Source organism: Boleophthalmus pectinirostris, unplaced genomic scaffold (genome assembly GCF_026225935.1).
Source record: "Boleophthalmus pectinirostris isolate CB_2022bp ecotype Guang Dong unplaced genomic scaffold, ASM2622593v1 HiC_scaffold_17, whole genome shotgun sequence".
Lineage (NCBI taxonomy): Eukaryota > Metazoa > Chordata > Actinopteri > Gobiiformes > Gobiidae > Boleophthalmus > Boleophthalmus pectinirostris.
The window spans coordinates 5,723,368-5,736,974 of record NW_026571115.1 but is presented as its reverse complement, the minus strand read 5'-3'; the positions used below and the strand labels follow the sequence as shown (position 1 = coordinate 5,736,974).

The following is a 13,607-nucleotide window of genomic DNA, read 5'->3' as shown; positions in this document are numbered from 1 at the left end:
ACTTCTCCAGTGGCGCTCAGGCTACTTTATATGCAAGGCCCATAATATCAGTGTGCTTATTGGATGGTTTACAATATCTGTAGGTCATGATGGGACCCGTTGCCCTGACCTGGACCTGCTGCTCAAGACTTTCTAATGCTTCAACTAGAACATGTTTATAATGGCTCGCACCTATACCATTTTTATTTAATATTACTATATTATTTAATATTACTGTTTAATAATATTAGAATATATATTAATGTGCCCCCCTCCCTGTCCTCGCGCCCCCTGCAGGAAACGATGAAGTTTCTAAAGAGATGATGTTTGGTGTGCCTGTTTTGAGGTCTGAAGCCTGCACCTCCACCTGTGCTGCTGCTTTCTCTGCTCCCCCAGAAATCCTGTTCATTGTGCGTAAATTAAACCTCAATGTTTTAAGGCCCTTAAAACATGACAGCCACAGCCTTTATCCTTCTAGTCTTGCGCCCCTCTGTATATCCCTCTGCCCCCGGTCACTGAAGCGTCACATGAGGCTCCGGCACACGTGGAAGCCTCCGCACATCTCAGTGTTGTGCGTAACGGCGCACAGCCATGTCTACAGAGCGGCGTTCCCCTGCAGGTTGCGCTCTGTCGCCACAGGAAGCGGGGACAGTAATAAAGCGGTTGGCTCAGAGCAGAAGAGCCCGGGAGCAGGGTTCACACTGCGGCCTGTGGGTGAGTCCGCGCAGCCTCCGCCGCTCTGTTCCGGATCAGTGCGCGCAGGTACAGACACCTGATCCTGGGCAGTCAGGTGAACCCTCCCCCAGACACTGGCCCCTCCTCGAGAGTCTCACCTGCCGCGCGTTACATTCACTTTAGCGGACAGGTGCGCAGCATGGAGCCCGGTAAGGAGCCCTTGTACAGGGGCTTGGGTCGCTGCGCGTGCAGCTTTTGGCTCGCGGTGGTGTTTGACGTGCTGGGGCTGCTCGTGCTGCTCTTAGGGGTCTTTGTCAACGTGTTCTTCTATGACCTGCTCATCTACGCGGGCGCCATCATCATCTTCCTCAGCCTAGTGTGGTGGGTCTTCTGGTACTCGGGGAACATCGAAGTTCCACCAGCAGAGCTGGAGGACGACGTGGGGCTGTTACCGAAGAAGCGCGGGGCGCTGGGGGCGCTGGGGGGCGCAGTGCGCCGCCTCTCCAGCCGTGTGTCCGGTACCGTCCGAGCATCGTTTCGGAGGAACGGCCGCGCGCACGGCTCCGAAGCACAGCGGGTGACACAGGTGAATGTTGGCATGGCAACCATGACAACAGAGCGCGTGCCCGCCACAGAGACCCTGCCCACATGACGGCACACAGGTGAGCGCACTGCGTTAGAACTTGACCCAAAGTGCATCTCCGCTGTGGAATATTGGCTCGTCACTTTAAACTGTAGTGATTTAGTTTTCGTTCCACTACAAACACCCCTCTAGGTCACTTCCAGTGTGGGAATTTGAGACTGAACCAAGAATGGTGCACTTGTCCCAGTGTGCTGTGTGCTTTGAGCCTGAGGCGGGGCGGGCTTATCACCTGTCAATCATTCACAAAACAGTAGCAGCGGACTGGACACAGGCCTCCCAGGACCAGCCCCAGGAGCAGCCCCAAGACCAGCCTGGCCATCGCCATTTCAGTTAAATGTTTGGAATATTGGACATTGGAGTATTGGTTAGCGTTGTTCACCCACTAATCTGAAAGTTGCTGGTTCAGTGCTCACAGGTGTTGTGTACATGGGTGTGTTGTTCTTGCTCATGTGTGAATGGTTCTGTGAAGTCCATGTCCTGACCGTACCTTCAGAGTGGAGTGGACGTTTCATTTGAAGAAGGGTCTGGAGTGCCAGGGTCTGGAGTGCCAGGGTCTGGAGTGCCAGGGTCTGGAGTGCCAGGGTCTGGAGTGCTGGTGTGCTGCAGGAGCACACTGTTTTGTGAGCGTGTCCCAAGTACAGTCGCCATTTAAACTCAGATGAGACTTTGTTCATCGCAGAAACATTGGACATGGCCAAATTGTTAGAGTTTGGTGTTTTGGTTCTTAAAACTATTATCACAATGCCTCACATGTCTCATTTGTGTTGCCAGTTTAATGTTGAAAATAACTCGCTGGTTTAAAGGCCCATATGACACTATTTTCTGATCTGTATGTTCTAACATCGTTTCATTCATACATGTTTCACACAAACCCTGCACATTTAGGCTGAGTTCTTCTCTCAAACAGAAAAAAAAAAACACTTCCACCTTGTGATGTCATGTGGTGATACAGGATCCACTGTGTTTTAAACTCCATTCTCCTTTACTAGAATCATTTGGATCATTTCAGCTTTGGAGTTGCTATTTTCTACTGAACAAAAAGTAAAAGTTATACCCTATAGCTATTAACCTGAAAACTACCACTTCATGACATCACAAGGTGGAACAGAGCATTTTGAGCTTTGGAGATGGATCACTTTTATATAGCATTTTTCTGGACACTCGGATGTTTTATAATGTGTTATTCATTCATTCCATACTCTCTGATGGTGAGATACTATGATAGTAGCCATAGCTGCCCTGGGGCAGACTGATGAAAGCAATGCTGCCAATCTGCACCACTGACCCCTCCGACCACCACAAGCATTCATGCACACACCACTTTGCTTCTAGGTAATATGGGTGAAGTGTCTTGCCTAAGGACACAACAATTTTTGCCACAGATGCTCCACTGTGACATCTGGTGTTCCCAGAGTCTCCCATCCAAGTACTGACCAGACCCGGCATTGTTTAACTTCTGACATCTGACACGATCAGACTTTGACAAGCCGGTACAGCCACAGTATAAACAGACTAATAACAGAGTTACTCAAACATGTGAAGGAACAAAACACAACTCCAGGGAGGCTGGATTTTTGAGAAGGCAACAGCATTATAACATGGATTCAAGCTCACAACTTTCAATTTCTTGTAATGTTTGACCTTTAAACAGTCACTAAACCCCAGTCCCTGCAGCCAGGCATGAACCAGTGCTAGTGCAGCCTCTGCAGCTCAGGGAGGGACTTGAGCTTCACATGAGACATGTTGTGTCCATAAACTGAGAATGAGACAAACTTGGATGTGTCTCTGTCTGCAGGCGAAGACACTGGCAGCACACGTTCAGTTGAGAACCTCACAGACTGTTTCTTAAAAACTGTGTGAACTTTAAGATAGTTGTCATATTCACCAAGAAAAATGTTTGTCTTTTTGCTTATTGCTTATTTTACTTTTTCCTGCTCTATATTAGTTTTTGTCTGGTGGATTGTCTCTAACCACAGCCTGATGTGTGACTGTCATTCCAGAGTCCAGTCCTGGGTCCTGGGTCCTGAGTCCTGGGTCCTGAGTCCTGAGCTCCCCTCCCTCAGTGTCCAGACTGTTCACCTGCCTTTTGTATTTTATTGACATTTTATTGTCTATTTTTGTAATAAACTGAACATATTATTTTAACTTGTGTCTGGTTCAGATCTAGATGAGTCCTGTGTTTCAGTTGCTCTACTATTGGAGTAGCTCCTTTTAAAAAAACCCTCACACTGTCCTCGGGGTCACATTGACCCAATTTTTTTTTTCCTTCCCGCTCTCTTGGGGCGGGTCAATCAGACCCAAAAATGTATTTTCAAATAAATTCTCGCCAGGTGAGAAAATACATTTTTGGGTCTGACTGACCCGCCCCAAGAGAGCGAGAAGGGAAAAAAATTGTCTTCAGGTCAATGTGACCCCGACGAGAGTGAGTTATGACCTGAGAGGTGTTTGACTTGGAACCTGATGAGGCACAGGTTCATTTCCAGAAGTGGGTTGTACTTAATTACATGTACACAAATATACTTGAGTATGTAGTACACCATACTTTTACTCGTGCTTGAGTAATATATTGTACAGTGTACCAGTATTGTTGAGATGTAACATCTAATGCATAATTTGAAGTTAATCTAATTTGAAGAAACTTAAAAAATGCACATGATGTTGTATTTTCAATGGACAGACACAAAAATCAGACAAACTCAAACATATCTGAAGAAACACCACAAGAAACACAAATGTTTAAATCATTTCATTTTGTCACTTGTGTACTCACAGTGGGAAGAGGAAGCACAACTTAAGAGTACTGTTACTTCAATCAAAATAATACTCAAGTAGGTGTAAAAGTATGCTGCTAGAAAAGTACAAGTTCTCAGGTACAGTGGGTACAGAAAGTATTCAGACCCCATTAAATGTTTCACTCTTTGTTATATTGCAGTCATTTGCTAAAATCATTTAAGTTCATTTTTTCCTCATTAATGTACAAACAGCACTGCATATTGACAGAGAAACACAAAATTATTGACATTTTTGCAGATTTATTAAAAAAGAAAAACTGAAATATCACACGGCTGTAAGTATTCAGAGCCTTTGTTCAGTCTTTAGTAGAAGCACCTTTTGAGCTGATACAGTCATGAGTCTTTTTGGGAATGATGCAACAAGTTTTTCACATGTGGATTTGGGGATCTTCTGCCATTCCTCCTTCCAGATCCTCTCCAGTTCTGTCAGGTTGAATGGTGAAGGTTTTCAGGTCTCTCCAGAGATGCTCAGTTAGGTTTAGGTCAGGGCTCTGACTGGACCATTCTAGAACAGTCATGGAGTTGTCCTGAAACCACTCCTTCATTATTTTAGCTGTGTGCTTAGGGTCATTGTCTTGTTGGAAGATGAACCTTCAGCTCAGTCTGAGGTCCTGAGCACTCTGGAGAAGGTTTTTCTCCTGGATATCCCTGTACTTGGCCACATTCATCTTTCCTTCGATTGTAACCAGTCGTCCTGCCCCTGCAGCTGAAAAAAAACCCCACAGCCTGATGCTGCCACCACCAAACTTCACTGGGACTGTACTGGACAGGTGATGAGCAGTGCCTGCTTTTCTACACACATACCACTAAGGATTAAAGCCAAAAACTTCTATCTTGGTCTCATCAGACCAGAGAATCTCATTTCTCATCATCTTGGAGACCTTCAGGTGTTTTTTATCAAACTCCATGTGGGCTTTCATGTGTCTTGCACTGAAGAGAAGTTTCTGTCAGGCCCCTCTGCCATAAAGCCCCGACTGGTGGAAGGCTGCAGTGATGGTTGACTTTCTAGAACTTTCTCCTATCTCCCGACTGCATCTCTGGAGCTCAGCCACAGTAATCTTTGGTTTCTTCTTTACCTCTCTCCCCAAGGCTGTTCTCTCCTGATTGCTCAGTTTAGCCGGACGTCCAGCTCGAGGAAGAGTTCTGGTCGTCCCAAACATGCTTCATTTAAGCCTTGGCCAGATCAGATCTGTGCCTTGCCACAGTTCTGTCCGTGAGCTCTTCTTCAGGCAGTTCCTTTGACCTCATGATTGTCATTTGCTCTGATGTGCACTGTGAGCTGTGAGGTCTTCTACAGACAGGTGTGTGGCCTTCCTAAACAAGTCCAGTCAGTTTGATCCAACACAGCAGGACTCCAGTGAAGGTGTAGAAACATCTCAAGGATGATCAGAAGAAATGGACAGCACCTGAGTTAAATATGTGAGGGTCACAGCAAAGGCTCTGAATACTTATGGACGTGTGATATTTCAGTTTTTCTTTTTTAATAAATCTGCAAAAATGTCAATAATTTTGTGTTTCTCTGTCAATATGCAATGCCGTTTGTACATTAATGAAAATGAAAATAAAATGAACTTAAATGATTTTAGCAAATGGCTGCAATATAACAAAGAGTGAAAAATGTAACAGGGTCTGAATACTTTCTTACCCACTGTGAATGTAAGTGAGTAAATGTAAGTGAGTAAATGTAAGTGAGTAAATGTAAGTGAGTACCCCCCTCTGCTCATGGAGATGTTATTGAATGTGGCTGGGGACAGGTGTGGCCTACATTCTTCCTGAGTAGGATGACAGGGGCAGTTTGGCAGGTGCAGCTCCACACCCTCTGTCTGATGGAGCTGGACTTTGGACCTGTGTTATCAGAGCCACTCCCATAGAGAACAGTGAGTTTACTGCAGTTACAGTTATGAGCTGCACCTTCTGCTTCTGGCCCACACTCTGTTTACTCAGAAAATACTATATGACATCATTCAATAATCTTTAACTGAGGTGGTGGCAGTATTTTCAAGGAAGTACTTTAGCAGTAGCCTATTTGTATTTCTCTGAGGAGTTTTTCTGCTTTTCTTATTTTTGTGGTCTGTCCTTAGAAAAGAGCAGGTTATGATTTTTTTTTTTTGACCTTCCCAATGCTTTAAATCCACATTTTAAATGAGTTGTTACATTCAGTTACTCTTGAAAACTACTTTCCCAGACTTCAAATTGAATATTTTTTTGTACACGACAGCAGAAATGTGTGAACATGTGACTGTAAACATGGTTTAGGGTCAGCCATTACCCCAGCCGTTGGGGAGTAACAGATTACATGTACCAGAGTTACGTAATCAGAGTACAAATGATGAGTAACTGTATTCAGTTACAGTTACTGTTTCAGTGAGTGGTAATTGGATTACAGTTACTTTGTTGAAATAAATGGATTACAGGGCGGTCTTTTCCTGTTTTCACATTTTGGGCTAAACCAGAACTAAAACCAGGACCAAACCAGGTCTAAACCAGGACTAAACCAGGTCTAAACCAGGACTAAACCACCAGGTCTAAACCAGGACTAACCCAGGACTAAACCAGGACTAAACCAGGACTAAACCAGGTCTAAACCAGGACTAAACCACCAGGTCTAAACCAGGTCTAAACCAGGACTAAACCAGGACTAAACAGGACTAAACCAGGTCTAAAACCAGGACTAAACCACCAGGACTAAACCAGGACTAACCAGGACTAAACCAGGACTAAACCACCAGGTCTAAACCAGGACTAAACCAGGACTAAAGGACTAAACCAGGACTAAACCAGGTCTAAACCAGGACTAAACCAGGTCTAAACCAGGTAAAACCAGGACTAAACCAGGTCTAAACCAGGACTAAACCAGGTCTAAACCAGGACTAAACCACCAGGTCTAAACCAGGACTAAACCAGGACTAAACCAGGACTAAACCACCAGGTCTAAACCAGGTCTAAACCAGGACTAAACCAGGTCTAAACCAGGACTAAACCAGGACTAAACCAGGACTAAACCACCAGGTCTAAACCAGGACTAACCCAGGACTAAACCAGGACTAAACCAGATCTAAACCAGGTCTAAACCAGGTCTAAACCAGGACTTAACCAAGCCTAAACTAGGTCTAAACTAGGTCTAAACCAGATCTAAACCAGGACTAAACCAAGTCTAAACCAGGTCTGAACCAGGACTAAACCAGGTCTGAACCAGGGCCAATTTGAAGAGAACAAACGAGAATTTTGAGGATGTGGTTGTTACATTCATGTAGTTTAAAAAACATGACAATATCAAGTAATCCAAAATATTCAGATTACATTACTCACTTTAAGTAATTTAATGGATTACGTTACAAACTACATTTTGGGGTATGTAATCTGTAATCTGTAGGGGAATACATTTTAAACTGATTTTTTAACAGATTTTGTGGGGCTGCTCCACATTTTTATTTGACATTTCCAAAACAATGGTGATCCTAGATCCATGAAGAGGCTCAAGTTTGTTCATTCAAAAATAAATACATAAGTAAAAATCTTTCTTTTATTTTTTGTACAAAACATTTCTATTAACACAAGAAAGAAAGTGCGGTGTTCTGAAGCATGAGCACACAGTCCAATAGAAGGAGAAAAAGCGCCCTCTGCAGGAGTCACACATACGTTACACTTTACAATTCCCCTCCATCCATGAGCCTGACCCACAGTCTGGTCTCTTGGGGAGAAACTGCAAAAACATCAGGCCCCAACCACTAATATCTAGTGTTGGGAAGGTGACTTTTAAAATGTATTCCCCTACAGATTACAGATTACATATCCCAAAATGTAGTTTGTAACGGAATCCATTAAATTACTTAAAGTGAGTAATGTAATCTGAATACTTTGGATTACTTGATATTGTCATGCTTTTTAAAACTACATGAATGTAACAAACAAATCCTGATAGAGAAATTATTTTTATATGAGATCACTGCTGCCTTCAATTATGTCCACCCTACTGTTAATTAGACCTAGTTTAGGCTTGGTTTAGTCCTGGTTTTAGACCTGGTTTAGTCCTGGTTTAGTCCTGCTTTTAGACCTGGTTTTAGTCCTGGTTTAGACCTGGTTTAGTCCTGGTTTAGACCTGGTTTAGACCTAGTTTAGACTTGGTTTAGTCCTGGTTTAGACCTGGTTTAGTCCTGCTTTTAGACCTGGTTTAGTTCTGCTTTTAGACCTGGTTTAGTTCTGGTTTAGTCCTGGATTTAGTCATGGTTTAGTCCTGGTTTTAGACCTGGTTTTAGACCTGTTTTAATCCTGGTTTAGTCTTGGGTTAGTCCTGGTTTTATACCTGGTTTAGTCCTGGTTTTAGACCTGGTTTAGTCCTGGTTTTAGACCTGGTTTAATCCTGGTTTAGTCCTGCTTTTAGTCCTGGTTTAGCCCAAAATGTGAAAACAGGAAAATACTGCCCCGTAATCCATTTATTTCAACAAAGTAACTGTAATCCAATTACCACTCACTGAAACAGTAACTGTAACTGAATACAGTTACTCATAATTTGTACTCTGATTACGTAACTCCAGTACATGTAATCTGTTACTCCCCAACACTGCTACTATCCTCAGTGCTACGTGTCTTATCTCAGATGTCCCTGGTTGATTCCAGGTTTGGGCCTGTGCCGCGAGGTTCACCGCTGTCCTACCAGTGTCCTTCTCTCTCCAACACCCAATTGCGTCCAACACCCAAATGCACCAACAGTCCCTAAACTGCCTTTAGAGGGGTCAACATTTCCCACTACTTTTCCAAACGTTGACCCAAACTCCCAACAGTTTCTTCATTTGGACATTTAACTGTGACACACAAGATGGCAGCAGAGAGAGGAGCAAACACGTGAGCAGTCTGAATGCCCATTATGGCGAGCTTTACGCACGCCTGGAGTAACAGCTAGTAGGTTTGATGAGGTTAGCCATGTGAAAGGGTTGTCTTCTGGTCAGTCCCTGGCAGTGCGGATACTTAAAGGAGTACGCCAAACTCCCGCAATGAAAATGGGCCTTGATTGGGAGACACAGGAGCTGGAGCAATATTCAAAATACTTCGATGTGAATGTCTCACGCTGTGGATTTGTTATTCATCCAGATGCTCCTCACCTGGGGGCTAGACCAGATGCAAGGGTATATGACCCAAGTGCCATTCCGTGTTTTGGGCTTGCTGAAGTGAAATGCCCAGACATCTCTAGTATTTCTGAGGCAGGACATGTAAAAATAGTGAATGGTAAAACTTAAAGAGAATCATAAATACCACTGGCAGGTTCAAGGCCGATGAGCAGTGACTGGATTGAGTTGGTGCGATTTTATAACAGACAATGAGGTGGACTTAACAGTTGAAAGAGTCTGGAGGGATGATGAAATGATAAAAGAGATGAAAGAGAAGGTGGACCTGTACTTCTTTGGTACATATATGAATGTATCTTCAGCAGAAAGTGAAGTGAACTGAATGAATAAAGGAACTGAATGACTAAAGGTTTTTATTCTTTTTTTTGATTCATTTATATATTTTTACTACATTACATGTTTACAATACTTTCAGGACAGATTGATCTTTACAGTTTATTATACAGGAATGATCATACATCTCATGCAATATTTACAATATTTTCAGTATACAGTTAAATTCATGTGATTGGAGGGAAAACTATTCAACAGGGATGTATCATTTTAAATCAAGTGGTCCCTGGAACATGGACATCACACAGCAGACAGTCCACAGCTGGTTGACTGTCCCAGACAAGTTTAGAGGGAGGGTGTGTTTCCAGACGTGATATTCCTTGATTCTGCGTATTGCTCTTTCTGCAAGGATTCGAAGTTGGGCAATTGCTTGTGTTTTTAGAGCATCCTCTTCAGTAAACTGCGCTGTGGTTAGAGGTGACATAAGTTAATTTCTATTATTTCAGTGAGGGACACAGTACTTAAACATTTGTCTGCACATATAAATTATCATTTTGGTCACAGTTTTAATTTGAGTTTTAGTTTTAATTTGAAATATTCAAAGTGAAATTTGATGCCTACCTGTCATCTTGAAGGGTGGTATAATCAGCGTTGCCCCACGGTCAGCTAGCAGCTTCTCAATGTTGAAACCCTTGTCTGCCATGCAGCCATCTCCTGGCTCAAGTAGGTCAAGCAGTCCACTTTTTTCAGTCAGCTCTCGGTCAGAGATGGAGTCGGTGAAGAGACTTGACACAAAAGTCACAGCACTACACGGGGCAATCCCAATTAAGCCCTTGAAGGTTGTCGTGTTTTTATATGATGAGAAAACGTCTGACTGGAGAGTGAGGGATGATGGAGTTTGGCATCGCACTTCAGTGCAGTCAATGATCACCCGAACATCTGGACAGTACTGTACAAATTGACTTGGCATGGTGTTCCTGACTTGTTGTTTACTCATCCAGATGGGAAGGGAGCCAAGGATCAGGTACAGGTAGTTGGCCCATGTTATAACAACACGGGAGACCGTGGACACACTGACCTGAAACATGTCAGCCAGCACCTTCTCTTGCAAGCCTGCAGCAACTCGGCAGCAGAAAAGAAAAAACTCATCAACCAGTTGCAGTTTCTGTGTGGGACTGGGAGATAAGGGTTCAGATGTTTGTGCCGTTTTCTGCGATTTAGACCAATAAACCACTTTGGAAGCAGATGGTTGTAAAGCCTCCCAGAAATCACAAAAAACATCTCTTGAAGTGAATCTTGTGTAAAAAAAAATATCCTTATCTGATACACAAAATTTACGAAAACACACTTGAGCCACTTTCAACTGTGCCAGCTCTGTTGTCAGTTCCTTCATTTCTTCTTCTAACTGCTGTATGCGTGCAGCAGCAGCATCCAGTGCACCTGTATGTGACATGATAGAAAGAAATTAGATATCTGACCCAGATTTTGTCTGTGACGTGTATACTAGTGATGTGACGTTCCATATCGAGGCTTCGAAGCGTGTGCCGAGTAGGGAGGGGGTGTTTCTGTGATGCGCGTATTGAGGCTTGCTTCATTTAGGGGAGGAGCTGAATATAATGACGTCCGAAGCCTCGCTGCCCGGCTCTACCACGTGACTCATTCAGGAAGTGGTTCGGATTTCCATTTTCATCATTTCCAGTCTTATTCTTTCTGCTCCCCTGTACGGTAATTTGCAAACTACCCCCATAATATAGGATTAAAAAAAACAAAACAAAAAACGGATGTATGTATGTTTATGTGTATGAATGTATATTTTCCATACCTCACTCCTGCCATAACTGTGAACTGGACTTTGCATTGATGCAACAACAATCCAATCTGCACTTTATACTGTATATATATTTGTTGTTCTGTCTTGTTATGTTTTTGTAATAAAAAAAATAAAATAAAATCATCAATTTCCAAATAATAATTTTCCATATTGCCAGTATATAGACATACACTGCCATCACTGCAATACACATGTTTTGCATACTGCTTTATTTTGCTGACAGTTTTATTCACAGGCTTTCTGCAAAATGTCACACACTTCAAATTCATGTCAGCTGATATTTTTGTGTCCAGTAGATGTCCTGCCAGAGCAAATGAAGCTTCAAGAAGCTTTGAGCTGGAGTTAACCAATTGGATGAAAGGCTTCAATGCCTCATGAAGCTTCATCTGCCCATCACTAATGTATACTGTAAGTAGTTTAGACTTCTAAGCTACAGGGAACAGTATTTATAGCTCAATGTCTACCTTTACGTTTAGTCAAGTGAGAAAACTCAACGTTTGTACTCAGTGTTGGGAAGGTGACTTTTAAAATGTATTCCCTTACAAATTACATATTACATACCCCAAAATGTAGTTTGTAACTTAATCCATTAAATTACTTATAGTGAGTAACGTAATCTGAATACTTTGGATTACTTGATTTGCTGTAGAGAAGCAAAGATGAGGATATCGTAACATAAGATGTTTTGTCTGCTAAAAGACAATGAAAAGCCCAGACTTTACTTAACCAAATGAAAAATATTATTAATAGAAGAGGATGAGACATGGTCCACACAGCATGATTTAGTCCTGTTAAATCCTGTTTTAGACCTGGTTTAGACCTGGTTTTAGACCTGGTTTTAGTCCTGGTTTTAGTCCTGGTTTAGACCTGGTTTAGACCTGGTTTTAGACCTGGTTTTAGTCCTGGTTTAGTCCTGGTTTAGACCTGGTTTAGACCTGGTTTAGACCTGGTTTTAGTCCTGGTTTTAGTCCTGGTTTAGTCCTGGTTTAGACCTGGTTTAGACCTGGTTTTAGTCCTGGTTTTAGTCCTGGTTTAGGTCTGGTTTAGGCCTGGTTTTAGAACTGGTTTAGACCTGGTTTAGACCTGGTTTTAGACCTGGTTTTAGACCTGGTTTTAGACCTGATTTAGTGTCCGGCAATGAGTGGAATTACTGGAAAAAAAAAAAAGGGAATAGCCCAAAATGTGAAAACAGGAAAATACCACTGTGTAATCCATTTATGTCAACCAAGTAACTGTAATCTAATTACCACTCATTCAAACAGTAAGTGTAACTGAATACAGTTACTCATAATTTGTATTCTGATTACATAACACCGGTACATGTAATCTGTTACTCCCCAACACTGTTTGTACTTGTGTTGGAGCTTTTCACATTGTGGTATTTGTAAAAAGGCTGGGATATCAATAAGACTAAACATTTAGTGTGTGGGGTACTGGTAGGTCATCATTTGAAACCACTGACATACCTGGTTTAGGTGTAGTTCCATAATCATGTTCTGTCATAACCACCGCCATCTGCTCCGTGGCGTCCCCCAGCAGGGGCTGCTCCAGAGGAAGGTCTGAACTAACGTCAAGGCCTACACGAGCTGACGCTTTTTTATAAACGGACTCTCTTCTTTTCAGTCCCCAGTTGTTCCACTGAAAACGGGAGGGCACAGACCCGATCTTCAGACGCTTCAGTCGACCTAACGCTAGCCCGCTACAACTACTGCTAACGTAATCGGACTCGTTGAAATGTCGGCTACAAACAAACGTACTGCCTTGCTTAATTTTAAAGCTTGGCCCTTCATCTCTGCGAATCGCTGTAACCCACCTCTTTCTAATACACGGTTCAGTGGGGAATCCGTGAAAGCTTAAATATGGCTGTCGTTGTTTATTTGAAAAACAGAGAGGAACAGAGCAGTGACATCGAGCCGTGGTTTGAGCCATTGTTGTTGTTGCCGGAAGTGGAAGTGCACAACATTGATAAACCCCGCCCAACAAAACCCGGAAATGTGATAATCCCATATAATGGCTATTAAGACACACATATTAAATATATTTAACAAAATAGACCACAAAAAAAGCTATCATATCTTCCAAACGTTTTCAGTGATGTATTTAAGTTTTCTATTTTACAGTATGCATAATATCTACAGGATTTGCTCCATTATTTTTGTCATGGTTTATTTATTACACTAAGTTGCAATGTGTCTTTGGATATTGTTTTGATATGGCTTTTATTTTTTTGTCTGTTAATTTATTTACTATGTCATTAAAAAGAATAAATAAGATGAAAATATAAATATTGT

General features: G+C 42.5%; 2 protein-coding genes across 2 annotated transcripts; one reads left to right on the top strand and one right to left on the bottom strand.

The window, feature by feature from the left end:
- The first annotated feature begins 59 nt into the window (after window positions 1–59).
- si:dkeyp-72e1.6 (transmembrane protein 238-like) lies at window positions 60–3,442 on the top strand. Its single transcript, XM_055152621.1, has 2 exons — window positions 60–1,316; window positions 3,298–3,442. Exon 1 carries the CDS (start codon window positions 854–856, stop codon window positions 1,304–1,306), a length of 453 nt encoding a protein of 150 aa, XP_055008596.1. The 5' UTR covers window positions 60–853; the 3' UTR covers window positions 1,307–1,316; window positions 3,298–3,442.
- Window positions 3,443–9,587: 6,145 nt separating this feature from the next.
- Window positions 9,588–13,504, bottom strand: LOC110154471 (uncharacterized). The gene is made up of 3 exons (XM_055152765.1): window positions 12,783–13,504; window positions 10,107–10,925; window positions 9,588–9,950 (listed from the first exon to the last, which is right to left on the bottom strand). The coding sequence occupies exons 1-3, from the start codon at window positions 13,321–13,323 to the stop codon at window positions 9,751–9,753; spliced, it is 1,560 nt and encodes a 519-aa protein (XP_055008740.1). The 5' UTR covers window positions 13,324–13,504; the 3' UTR covers window positions 9,588–9,750.
- Between the last annotated feature and the right edge of the window lie 103 nt (window positions 13,505–13,607).